Consider the following 14,113-nt stretch of genomic DNA (forward strand, 5'->3'; position numbering starts at 1 on the left):
CGCGGGTTGTGTCGGTGGCACTGTATTATCCTCAAAGCAGGCGAAGAAGGTGTTTAGCTTGTCTGGAAGCAAGACGTCGGGGTCCGTGACGTGGCTGGTTTTCCCTTTGTAGTCCGTGATTGTCTCGTGTCTGAGCCGTTGAATTGTGACTCCACTTTGTCTCTGTACTGACGTTTTGCCTGTTTGATTGCCTTAGAGGGAATAACTTATCCCAGTCCGCGTGATCAAAACAATCTTGAAGCATGGATTCCGATTGGTCAGACCAGCGTTGAATAGACCTTAGCACGGGTACTTCCTGCTTTACTTTCTGCCTATAGGAAGGGAGGAGCAAAATGTAGTCGTGATCAGATTTGTCGAAGAGGGAGGGCGGGGGAGGGCCCTGTAGGCATTTAGAAAAGTTGAGTTGCAGTGGTCCAATGTTTTACCAGCACAAGTACTACAGTCAATGTGTTGGTAGAACTTCGGTAGTGTTTTCCTCAAAATCCCCATCCACAATAAATGGATATGTGGATATGTGGTGTCCAGTGTAGTTCTTTGAGGGCTGTCATGGTACCGGCTTGAGGGGGAATATACACAGCTGTGACTATAACCATAGATAATTCTCTTGGGCAGTAATATGGTCTGCATTTGATTGTGAGATATTCTAGGTAGGGTGAACAAAAGGACTTGAGTTTCTGTATGTTATCACAATCACATCATGAGTGGTTAATCATGAAACATACACCCCCGCCTTTCTTCTTCCCGGAGAGTTCTTTATTCCTGACTGTGCGATGTACTGAGAACACAGATGGCTGAATGGACGGGGACAGTATATCCCGAGAGAGCCATGTTTCCGTAAAACAGAGTATGTTACAATCCATGATGTCTCTCTGGAAGGAGATCCTCGCCCTGAACTCATCTACTTCATCATCCAGAGACTGAATATTAGCGAGTAATATACTCGGAAGCGGTGGATGGTGTGCACGCCTCCTGAGTTGGACTAGAAGTCCACTCCGAATACCTCTTCTCCGCCGGTGGTGTTTTGGAGCAGCCTCTGGAATAAGTTAACTTGTTATGGCTAGGGGGCAGTATTTTCATGGCTGGATAAAAAACATACCCGATTTAATCTGGTTACCACTCCTACCCAGTAACTAGAATATGCATATACTTATTACATATGGATAGAAAACACCCTAAAGTTTCTAAAACTGTTTGAATGGTGTCTGTGAGTATAACAGAACTCATTTGGCAGGCAAAAAACTGAGATGGTTTCATGCAGGAAGTGGCCTGTCTGACAAGGTGTCGTTCTTCTTGTCTCTGTTTATTGAAGAGTGAGGATCTTAGCTGTCCCGTGACACTTCCTACGGCTGCCATAGGGTCTCAGAAGGCGGTAAAAAGCTGAATCGTGGCTTTGCAGGCTCTGGCTGAAAAAAAGTAGCGCATTTGGGTAGTGGCTGGTTACAGTACTGTGAGACTCAGGCTCGTGCCCGCGTCGACCGAAAGCTTTGTTTACTTTCCTCTGTTTAGCTAAATGGACATTCCCGGTCGGAATATTATCGCTTTTTTACGAGAAAAATGGCATAAAAATGGATTTTAAACAGCGGTTGACATGCTTCGAAGTACGGTAATGGAATATTTATGTCACGCTTGTCGTTGGAAATGGAGGACCAAAACGCAGCAGGTATGTGTATGCTCATCTTGCTTTTTAATAAATACAAAATGAACACCAAAATAACAAAGAACGAACGATCAACAAAAACAGTCTGGTAAGGTACAAGGCTAAACACAGAATAATCACCCACAAAATAACAAACACAAACACACCCTCATATATGGGACTCTCAATCAAAGGCAGATAGACAACACCTGCCTCAACTGAGAGTCCCAACCCCAATTAACCAAACATAGAAACAGACATACTAGACAAAATCATAGAATACCTGAAAACCCAACAGTGCCCAAAAACCCCGGAATACTTCAACCAAATGCCCCTTCAACAAAACACACCACCCCGAGCCACATAAAACGAATACCCTCTGCCACGTCCTGACCAAACTACAATACCAATTAACCTTATACTGGTCAGGACGTGACAGTACCCCCCCCCCCCTTAAAGGTGCTAACCCCGGAAGCACCTTAACAAAAATAACCCCAAGCAACACCAAAAAGAAAAATTCCCCCTTACTAAAGGGAGGGAAGGGAGGGTGGCTGCCGTCAACAACGGCACTGTGCTACACCCCCCCTCCCCAACCCACCTATCTCTGGAGGTGGCTCCGGCTCAGGCCGTTCCAGGCTGTCGGGGCAGTCTGGCAACTCGGGACAGTCGGGGCAGTCTGGCAACTCGGGACAGTCGGGGCAGTCTGGCAACTCGGGACAGTCGGGGCAGTCTGGCAACTCGGGACAGTCGGGGCAGTCTGGCAACTCGGGACAGTCGGGGCAGTCTGGCAACTCGGGACAGTCGGGGCAGTCTGGCAACTCGGGACAGTCGGGGCAGTCTGGCCACTCGGGACAGTCGAGGCAGTCTGGCCACTCCGGCAGTTCAGGGCAGTCTGGCCACTCCGGCAGTTCAGGGCACTTCAGGGCAGTCTGGCCACTCCGGCAGTTCAGGTCAGTCTGGCCGCTCCGGCAGTTCAGCGCAGTCTGGCCGCTCCGGCAGTTCAGCGCAGTCTGGCCGCTCCGGCAGTTCAGCGCAGTCTGGCCGCTCCGGCAGTTCAGCGCAGTCTGGCCGCTCCGGTAGTTCAGCGCAGTCTGGCCGCTCCGACGACTGTTGACTGGCAGGCAGCTCTGATGACGACTGTTGACTGGCGGGCAGCTCTGATGACGACTGTTTACTGGCGGGCAGCTCTGATGACTGTTTACTGGCGGGCAGCTCTGATGACTGTTTACTGGCGGGCAGCTCTGATGACGACTGTTGACTGGCGGGCAGCTCTGATGACGACTGTTGACTGGCGGGCAGCTCTGATGACGACTGTTGACTGGCGGGCAGCTCTGATGACGACTGTTGACTGGCGGGCAGCTCTGATGACGACTGTTGACTGGCGGGCAGCTCTGATGACGACTGTTGACTGGCGGGCAGCTCTGATGACGACTGTTGACTGGCGGGCAGCTCTTATGACGACTGTTGACTGGCGGGCAGCTCTGATGACGACTGTTGACTGGCGGGCAGCTCTGATGACGACTGTTGACTGGCGTGGCTGGGTTTACGCACTTGAAGGCTAGTGCGGGGAGCGGGAACAGGACGAGTCGCACTGGGTTGACGCACTTCCGGGTCCGCACGAGAGACAGGAGCTGGAAACCCAGGGCTATGGAGGCGCACAGTCGGTCTTGATCTTACCTCCTGCACAACCCGTCTTGGCTGGATGGAACTAGTAGCCCTGTACGAGCGGGGTGCTGGTACAGGGCAGACTGGGCTGTGCAGGGGCCTGATGGTAGCCGTGCGTAGAGCGGGAGTTGGGTAGCCTGGTCCTCGGAGGCGTACCGGCGACCAGATGCGCTGCGCAGGCATCCTCCTACCAGGCTGGATGCCTGCTCTAGCACGGCACCTGCGAGGGGCTGGAATAACGCGCACCGGACTGTGCGTGCGTATGGGTGAGATAGTGCGCTCCTCAGCGAAACATAGCGCTCTCCACCCCATACGCTCCTCCATATAACCACGGGTAGCTGGCTTCCGGCTCTTCCTACGCCTAGCCAAACTACCCGTGTGCCCCCCCCAAAAAGATTAATGGGGGTGCCTCTCGTGCTTCACCCTCAGCGCGTACATGGCCTCGTACCTCCGCCTCTCTGCCTTGGCTGCCTCAATTTCCCACTGCGGGCGGCGATAATCCCCAGCCTGGTGCCAAGGTCCGGCCCCGTCCAGTACTTCCTCCCAGGTCCACTTCTCCCGCCAGTCCAACTCGAAGTCCCTCTGCTCCTTCTTCTGCTGCTTGGTCCATAGTTGGTGGGTGATTCTGTCACGCTTGTCGTTGGAAATGGAGGACCAAAACGCAGCAGGTATGTGTATGCTCATCTTGCTTTTTAATAAATACAAAATGAACACCAAAATAACAAAGAACGAACGATCAACAAAAACAGTCTGGTAAGGCACAAGGCTAAACACAGAATAATCACCCACAAAATAACAAACACAAACACACCCTCATATATGGGACTCTCAATCAAAGGCAGATAGACAACACCTGCCTTCAACTGAGAGTCCCAACCCCAATTAACCAAACATAGAAACAGACATACTAGACAAATCATAGAATACCTGAAAACCCAACAGTGCCCAAAAACCCCGGAATACTTAAACCAAATGCCCCTTCAACAAAACACACCACCCCGAACCACATAAAACCAATACCCTCTGCCACGTCCTGACCAAACTACAATACCAATTAACCTTATACTGGTCAGGACGTGACAATTTAGATTTTTTTTGTCACGTATTGCGCCATGCGCATGACCCTTATTTACCCTTTCAGATAGTGTCTGGAACGCACGAACAAAACGCCGCAATTTGGATATAACGATGGATTATTTTGGACCAAACCAACATTTGTTATTGAAGTAGCAGTCCTGGGAGTGCATTCTGACGAAGACAACAAAAGGTAATCAAACTTTTATAATAGTAAATCTGATTTTGGTGAAGGCTAAACCTGCCGGGTGTCTAAATAGCTAACCCGTGATGCCTGGGCTATGTACTTAGAATATTGCAAAATGTGCTTTCACCAAAAAGCTATTTTAAAATCGGACATATCGAGTGCATAGAGGAGTTCTGTATCTATAATTCATAAAATAATTGTTATGCTTTTTGTGAACGTTTATCGTGAGTAATTTAGTAAATTGTTAGCAAATTCCTCCGGAAGTTTGCGGGGGGTATGCTAGTTCTGAACGTCACATGCTAATGTAAAAAGCTGTTTTTTGATATAAATATGAACTTGATTGAACAAAACATGCATGTATTGTATAACATAATGTCCTAGGTGTGTCATCTGATGAAGATCATCAAAGGTTAGTGCTGCATTTAGCTGTCTTCTGGGTTTTTGTGACATTATATGCTAGCTTGAAAAATGGGTGTCTGATTATTTCTGGCTTGGTACTCTGCTGACATAATCTAATGTTTTGCTTTCGCTGTAAAGCATTTTTGAAATCGGACAGTGTGGTTAGATAAAGGAGAGTCTTGTCTTTAAAATGCTGTGAAATAGTCATATGTTTGAAAAATGGAAGTTTTTGTATTTTTGAGGAATTTGTAATTCGCGCCACGCCTATCATTGGATATTGGAGCAGGTGTTCCGCTAGCGGAACGTCTAGATGTAAGAGGTTAAATTGCCCTGGGGGGTACGAACAAAGGATCCAATTCGGGAAAGTCGTATTCCTGGTTTTAATGCTGGTGAGTTACCGCTGCTCTGATATCCCCAAAGAAATGCCGGCTGTATGTAATAACACAAAAAAATGTCTGGCCTAATAATGTAAGAAATAACTAAAAATAAATCGCAAACTATGAAGCCCAAGACGCACAGTTTATTGACCTTCACAATTTCCAAACTTAACCATAGGATACTTTATCCTTTGTAACATTGTAATCATCCCCAAATGTTGTACTCAACCACTTCTAAAACCTTTTTAATTTGTTAGTTAGTAGCTTTGTGCTTGCATTACATCACTACTCTCATGAGAACTGGCAGTAATACAAGTATTGTTGTTGGTGTTGCTGCCTAATGAGCAGTGATGATGTTATTTCGCATCAACAGCATGGTGCCAGAAGAGTGACACGGTTGCCATGACGATGGTCTGAACGTTCAGCTCAATACTACAGAGAATGTCTATTCCACATGGTACTGTAGAAGATGCAGCTATTCATGCAAGAAATATGTAGAGGAACTAGCTAATGTAGTATGATCCACAGGTAGCTTCAGGAGTGGCCAATCAATCTCAGCCATTGAGGGACACAGTGTGTAACGGTTTTTGAGCTGAAATAAATGTAAAAGGCTTTGAAAATAAAAAAGCTTGCAGTATGCTCACTCAGTGCTCCAGTGACATTTCACAGAGAAACGTTTGTTTTTGAGAGAAATCTTCTAAAAAAGAACAGGAATCTTGTATTAATATGAAAAGCTTATACTAAAATATGTCATGACTCAAAATCAATATCTATCCTGCCTCTATATTGTTTTTATGTCCTGTACATGCGAAAAGAAAGATGATGAGTTCAACGGGAAAGTGAGACTGTCAGGTAGCAATTATTCTCGCACAGCGTCCAGCCTAGACGACACGATGCTTTATGATTTTTGTACCACTGTTTTTCTCTGGCCTCCATTGATTTAGTCACCCTAATTCTGGCCATCCTACAAGGGTAAAAACCAACCTTTGAACAGATTGTGATAGAGACATGAGGGTTGAACCATTGATTTTCTTGGAGGATTATCTACACAATTAACATAGTATTTGACCTGTTGGTCAAAATATGATTGAATTAAGCCCGCTGCCCCATATCCCATTTCATGTCAGGCTAGCTCCATACCTATCCCAAAGAAGAGTACAAACTACACCCCACTTTGACCAAAGAAAACGTATAATTTGGACTTCGCTACTGATGGATGCATCTATTTTTCACTATTCCCCTGTTCAAAGCCAGTGAGCCATAAAAGCTTAACTGCCTGCTGCCCCCCTTCAAAGACATAGAGAGGATTCAGCATACTTTTAATGCAATCCTGTGGGACGTTGACGTGTTTACGCAGTAGATGCTGCAACAATGAAATGCCCAGCCAGCCAGGCAGGAATATATATATTTTCATAAAATGTTACACACATTCAAGTACAGCAATGCTACACACACTCTAGATGTGACTCATACCCTGAAATCTACACAGAATCCACCGTGTACTAATGCTAGCATGTAAATAACAAATATAATATATGTTTTATTGTCACATACACCAGATAGGTGCAGTGAAATGTGCTGTTATACAGGGTCAACCATAGAAGTATGGTGCCCCAGGAGGAAATTAGGATTAAGCGCCTTGCTCAAGGGCACATCAACAGATTTTTCACCTTGTCGGCTCAATTACATTGTGCATGTTCATTTTTACAGTAACTATTATTTAACATGGAATTCACCTGGGATTTGAACTCACAACCTCTGGGTTCATGGCATTCCCATCTTCCTGCTACGCCACCATGTCTGTGTCAGTGACTGGATTCACCTGTATTGCTACACTTTGCACTTTTAATTTAATCTCAGCTTGGTTAAAAGTACACTCAAGAAAAACGATTTTATGTATCATAGTGATAAAGGAGTAACATGAAAAGAGAGTAATATGTCACACCAATATTAGACCACTATACAGAAAACCATAACATTTCTGAAATAAGTCAATTAAATCATTGATGAGAGAATAGTCAGATGAACTGATAACTGACATGGTGGCATAGCAGGAAAAAATGAATGACGTGAACCAAGAGGTTATGAGTTTAAATCCCAGGTGAGAACATGTAAGCAACTCCAGTGTACGTATATTTGAGATTGTGTTTTAGGTTATTATCCTCCTGCTGAAGGGGGAATTTGTCTCCCATTGTCTGTTGGAAAGCAGACTGAACCAGGTTGTCCTCTAGGATTTTGCCTGTACTTAGCTCTATTCCATTTATTTTTATAGACACAAAAAAACTCCCTAGTCCTTGCCAATGACAAGCATACCCATAACATGATGCTGCCACCACCACTATGCTTGAAAATATGAAGAGTGGTACTCAGTAATGTATTGTGTTGGATTTGCCCCAAACATAACGCTTTGTATTCAGGACATAAAGTTAATTTCTTTGACTCATTCTTTACAATTTTAATATAGTGCCTTATTGCAAACAGGATGCATGTTTTGGAATATTTGTATTCTATACAGGCTTCCTTCTTTTCACTCTGTCATTTAGGTTAGTATTGTGGAGTAACTACAATGTTGTTGAACGATCCTCCGTTTTCTCCTATCACAGCCATGAAATTCTGTAACTGTTTTCAAGCCACCATTGGCCTCATGGTGAAATCCCTGAGTGGTTCTCTTCCTCTCCGGCAACAGAGTTAGGAAGGATGCCTATAGCTTTGTAGTGACTGGGTGTATTGATACACCATCTAAAGTGTAATTAATAACTTCACCATGCTCAAAGGGATATTCAATGGCTGCTTTTTTTTTACCCATCTACCAATAAATTCACTGCTCGATTGAGGGACCTTACAGATAATTGTGTGTGTGGGGTACAGTGATGAGGAAGGGAACCACTCAGGGATTTCACCATGAGGCCAATGGTGTCATTCAAAAATCATGTTAAGCACTATTATTGCACACAGAGTGAGTTCATGCAACTTATTATGTGACTTGTTAAGCAAATATTTACTCCTGAATTTATTTAGGCTTGCCATAACAGAGCGGTTGAATACTTATTGACTCAAAACATTTCAGCTTTACATTTTTTATTAATTTGTAAAACTTTCTAAAAACATAATTCCACTTTGACATTACGGGGCATTGTGTGTAGCCCAGTGACACAAAATCTAAATGTAATACATTTGAATTCAGGCGGTAACACAACACAATGTGGAAAAGGTCAAGTGGTGTGAATACTTTCTGAAGGTACAATATGTCAAATATGTAAGTTGAAAACGCTGCATGTTGAAAGCACTGTTTGGGTGTCCCTATCCTTGCCAACAAACATCTGTGAATGGATCAGTGGTTCACCAATCAGGGCCTTGATAGGCTCTGCAAAAGTAACAAGGGGTGGTCTGTAAAGAAACAGGTTTTTTTCTTTTTACGTTTCTAAGGGACCATCAGGCGACATCTTAAAAACGTACTTAGGGACGTACCTGAAACAAGCTGGGAACAAGACAAAAACCTCCAGGGGACCACAACAGAATGTCCTATGTTTTAAACGACATTGGACACAGGAATCTTCTTGCAACATTCCCATGAAACTTGTCTAGAATATTAATATCTTATTTTCTAAGAACATGGTAACCATGGTCTGTGTGTGTTTGGTGTGACGTTGATGGAACATTCTCCTTACCTTCAGAAAACTGGACACTGCAATATTCTTGCAACTTTCCAATGAAACGTGTCTAGAACATTAATATTAAATATTCTGAGAACATGGTAACCATGTTCTGGGTTCCGGTTAACTTTGAGAAAATGGTCTCTTGGAAACAGTTCTTGCACATCACTGGAACATTCCTATGAAAACGTAAGGTAATAACCTAATGTGAGTCTTAAGGGAACATTCCTTAAAGTTGTGAGAACGTTTGTTGTTAGTTGGGGTCTGTTGATTGAGCCTAGTACAGTACAGCAATGGCAGCTAGCATGAGTCACTGTTATTAGGCCTAGTGCAGCGATGCTAGCTTAGCTAGCATGAGTCACTGACTGACTCAAATTAATAGAAATCTCCATAGTGACCAAACAGCTGCGATCTGGACCAAATTACAGTAGGCTACATGACATGAGACTTTCATTGAGAACAAAGAACTCTCTCTTTCTCTCTCCCCCTCTCTCCTCCTCTGTCTGTCTCTCTCTCTCTCTCTCTCTCATCTCCTCCTTGCAAAAACACAAATCATTCAATCAGGATTGTTATTATTACACCTCATAAACACAAACTTCACCCGCATGAACACTGATACTCTCCTACACCCAAATCATCCTCAAGTAGCCTCATCCACTCCTTAACGTCACATAAACCCAAAAACCAACACAGCTCCAATATCAGGGCATGACCACATATAGTAAGAGAGAGTGAAGAAACACAAGCATGAATACTCTCTCACACCCAAGTCACCTCATACATTTCTTTTTACCTTTATTTAGCTAAGCAAGTCAGTTAAGAACAAATTCTTATTTTCAATGGCGGCCTAGGAACAGTGGGTTAACTGCCTTGTTCAGGGGCAGAACAACATATTTGTACATTGTCAGCTCAAGGATTCAACCTTGCGACCTTTCGGTTAGAAGTCCAACGCTCTAACCACTAGGCTACCTGCCGCCCCAAGCCTCAAGCAAACCCCAAAATCGATACAGCTCCAAAATCAACGCCCAACCGCATATAGATATAGCATCTTCATCTCCATTATCTTGTTTTTGACCGAGAGAGAGATAATCTGACTCCAGTAATCTGACTCTTAGAGGGGTGACATTTCAGGTGTGACTGGCCGGGGATACACTGGCTAGCGTTCTGACCTTTGACCGCTCAGAGAAGAAGATGCCGAGGAGGATTACTTTCTCGCCATGCTAGGTGGAGTAGGGAAGTCGCAGGCAAGAAGATGGTAACCGGAGGTTGTTTTTGTGATCTTGCTCAGGCTATCTGTCTTAAAGTGACGCAGCAGAGTTTTTGTATAATTTCAGCCAGTAGTTTTGAAAGTAGCACTCACAAGCTTTAACAAGAAAAATCAATAACACGTTTTTTAATTCTGAAATTCGTATGATATGTTACAAATTCCAATTTGTATAATACATTATGAATTTCTAAGTGTAAGATTCCGTTCAATCTCCTTAACTGTCAGTGTTTCTGGTGCATCTGCATTTTAACTTTCTATCCCTCTCCCTCAACACTTGTAACAATTACTGTATGTCACTCAAATCCTCTAGATTACCATTTCATTAAATTGTTCACATAAGCACTGCTTTTGAATGCAGACACCACCACAACCTCAACAACGCTCAGTCTAAAGAAACAAGATGAATCTAGAAATTGTGGCACTGCTGTAATTTGTATACGGCTGAATCATTGTCGTCCACACTATTTATGGGTTGAGACATCCATGAGGCGACAGCAGCTCAGAAGCCTCACCAGTACGGATAGAGTACATTGGATTACACACCTTGTGCTACTCATCTGTCCAATAGCATTACTGAACATTACAGGGTTGAAGTGAAATCATATGATATTTTTCATCTGTGAAATGCATCAGAGCAAGTCACACAACATAAACAGTCATGCTAGACCAATCCTCTGATAAGTATCTTGAGATATTGGGGTCTTTCCTGCAGTAAAACCATTCACATATGAGGTGGCTAATTTCTGTATTACCAAATGAGGAGAACCAAACTTCACACACCAGTCAGAGTTATACTTAAACTACATCTTTAATTATAAGAGATTTGCAATAGCACTGACTTTCAATGATGCCCCATTTCTAATGAACCATTGAAAGTGATAAAACAATGGCTACTGAGATCTTTTACAGCCAAGATACACCCCTCTCAACCTACATGACAATCAACAGATACATAGAATGGTCACAAGGTTAAGATTTTTATGAAAGGTATCTATAATACATAGCAGACAGCAACTGCTGTGTCATCAGTTTTCATTGTAAAGACCATTGTCTGGTCCTCCTACTCCAAACTGGAACCGTCTCACCCTGGTACGGTATAGCACAAAAACATTACCTTGTGTTATCTGGAATGCTCTTTAGGTTTTATCACCCAAAGGCATTGTAAATCTCCTCTGTCAGTGTTATCTCCCAGAGGCCCATCCTCAGTAGAACACACACACAAAATAGTTAACAGAATACTCTATTCTGTCGAATAAAACAACCATTATAATGCAATACAAGCATTATAACATAATCTTGCAATTTTCCACGACACATATTTTTATATACTGGGAGATATTGAGTTTTGTACTCTTAAAAATCCAATTACATCTGATTTTGTCAGGGTGCATCATTTAATAATTAATAAATCCTGTTTGGTGGAAATGCTATTTTCAGTATGTATTTTAGACCCCTGAAAGCTTGTTTCTGATTGGCTAACTAACGCTCCACATTGACCAGTAGTCAGCAGTAAGACAGTGAGGGGTCAAGCTATCTGACATGGTACAGGTAACTTCTATTTTTAAGCTCATAACCATATGTGTGAGCTGCATACTTTTGTCTCAAAGTAGATTTGTTTAAGACTACCAAAAAACACTCTGTGTGACCCTGATTTAACCCACCGTGGTAAAAGGTTAAGATGTTCACCTGCGGCCTAGCGTTGTGTATTATGGTGCAGGGAGAGCATTGAAAGCACTGATAGAAGTTAGAGCTGTGATATACGTCTCTCTGTCTCTCCCAGGAAGGCTCTTCGCCTTCTTGGTAACTACGCCATCCCTGTCCAGAGCTATTTACAGTTGTGACAGCTAGCGCTACTCTAGACCTGTAAGAAGACACTGTATGTATCAAGCATCTCAAAGTATGAGTGCTGATATTGGATACATTTTCCCTTTTTGATCACAATGAATAAGATGACATGGATAGGGGGGACCTGATCCTAGATCAGTACTCTTACTTCGATACTCTTGATACAAACAGCCCCAGGTCCCTCCTGTCCATGTTTATCTTATAGACTATGATCAAACTGATACTAGATCAGCACTCCTTCTTTGAGACGCTTGATACATACAGAGCCAGACTTACCCTGATCTGCTGTGGGCGTGCAATGCAGTGTGCAGAAGAACTGCAGGGGTAGATATCGGTTGTTGTTATGATGTCATAGTCTAATTTTGATCCTCTCTGAATTCAGCAGGTTGATAGTTCATCCACTACACCCACATACTGCACCTGTATGCACGCACACATACCCATATACCCACAAGCCGCTTGGAGACCCTCAAGCTGAACTAAATAGCCCAGAGAACCCCGAAGCAAAAACCTATGGATTTAGGACTCAGCTACGCAGACCAGACCAGACCAGCTTCAACTCTTGTTTTCCAACAACCAATAACATGACGTGTCCAAGGCCCAACCATTTGGAGTGCTCCACATCCTGGTTCAGTCTAACTAATCAGGCTCCTAATATTCTTAGGAAAGACAGACTATATTTTCTATTAAGGTGCTTTTTTAGCATCTCTCAGCGTGTAGTGTTTACCCCTGCCACCTTGTCTCTCTCTTTCTCTCTCTCTCCCTCATCCCCTCTTCCCTCCTTTTCCCCCTGGGTTGATGATGCTGCTGGCTTCCTGGAATGTACCTGCAGCGCAAATTATGCTATGTCTCTCTCCCTCATTGTTGCCCCTCCCTCCATTCTCTCATCCCTCAGTTTCCCTCTATCCACTCTCCCCCTCTTTCTCATCATCCTTTTGCCCCACATCAGGGGTCATGTTATCTAGCCTCAGGCACCTTCTCCTCCATCTCCCTCATAAGTCCTCCCTCAACCCTTCATCCCCTTTTCCCCTTATCCCTCAGTTTCGTCATGCTGTCCCAACACCCACGTCCAGGGTCAACTCCTCCATCTCACTCATCCTCTCTCCCTCTTCCCCTCCATTCCTCCATCCATTCCCTCCAAAGAACCCACCTCCAGGGCGAGCTCCTCCATCTCGAATGCTTTCTGGGCGTTTTTGTTGTTCTCCACATGTGCATGGTAGTAGATCACCATGACATCGTACTTCTTCATCACAGACTTGTAGTTCTTAGCATTGAGATCATGGACGCGGTCTTTCCCATCATACTCAGGGATCTCCAGACCCTTCTCTCCCCAGGACATGTTCCCCAAAGAGAGCAGGGCCCCCAGAAACACCCAACCCCACTTCATTGTTCCAGGTTATTGTTGGTTCCCCCCACTCAGGTCTCCCACGACTTGGACGTCAATTGCTGAATTGTTTAATGTTGCGGAAAAATATATTTTGCGTTGTTCCTAAAATAAAAAATAAAAAACGCCACTTAGGAACAAGGTCCACTTCGTTTCGACGCCGGCCAGAGAAGAGCAGGTCGGAATGTTGAACCCCCCCTTTTACACGCGGGCTCAAACACTACTGTCCAAGGGGGTGAGTGAGGGGTGGGGTTCCAACGACGCGGGCGAGTTGGAGGGAGAGAGAAGCAGACTGCAACCCGGGGAGAGTGGGCAACCAAAAAGTAGGGAGAGAAAGTGGGAGGGGGATGGGGGGGCTTGATGACGATGGGTTTGGGGGGGGTTAGAAAATAGCAAATGGATGGAAACGTGGGAGGGGCTATCTTTGGATCGCATGGCCACCTGTTGGATGAGAGAGAGAGAGAGAGAGCGAGAGAGAGAGAGAGAGATTCCATTCCCATATTAAGTTTTGTAGAGGAGCCTGACCACGGCTAAAAATACTGACACAAACGGTGGGAGCAAAATGGCCGCCATGGAATCCTGAGGGTCGATGAGCTTGGTTTGATGGAGGTGTACTGTAGCTTGCA

At 44.4% G+C, this 14,113-nt stretch overlaps 1 protein-coding gene across 2 annotated transcripts in view; it reads right to left on the reverse strand.

Annotated features, from left to right (window-relative positions):
* Positions 1-13,789, reverse strand: part of casq1b (calsequestrin 1b) — a 37,652-nt gene extending 23,863 nt beyond the window's left edge. The window contains exon 1 of one of the 2 annotated variants that reach the window (XM_045721339.1): positions 13,254-13,789. In XM_045721339.1, coding sequence (XP_045577295.1) covers positions 13,254-13,490 — 237 coding nt within the window. In that variant the 5' untranslated portion in view covers positions 13,491-13,789. 2 annotated transcript variants of the gene reach the window in all.
* Positions 13,790-14,113: the final 324 nt, after the last annotated feature.

This window comes from Salmo salar, chromosome ssa07, assembly GCF_905237065.1.
Source record: "Salmo salar chromosome ssa07, Ssal_v3.1, whole genome shotgun sequence".
Taxonomy (NCBI): Eukaryota; Metazoa; Chordata; class Actinopteri; order Salmoniformes; family Salmonidae; genus Salmo; species Salmo salar.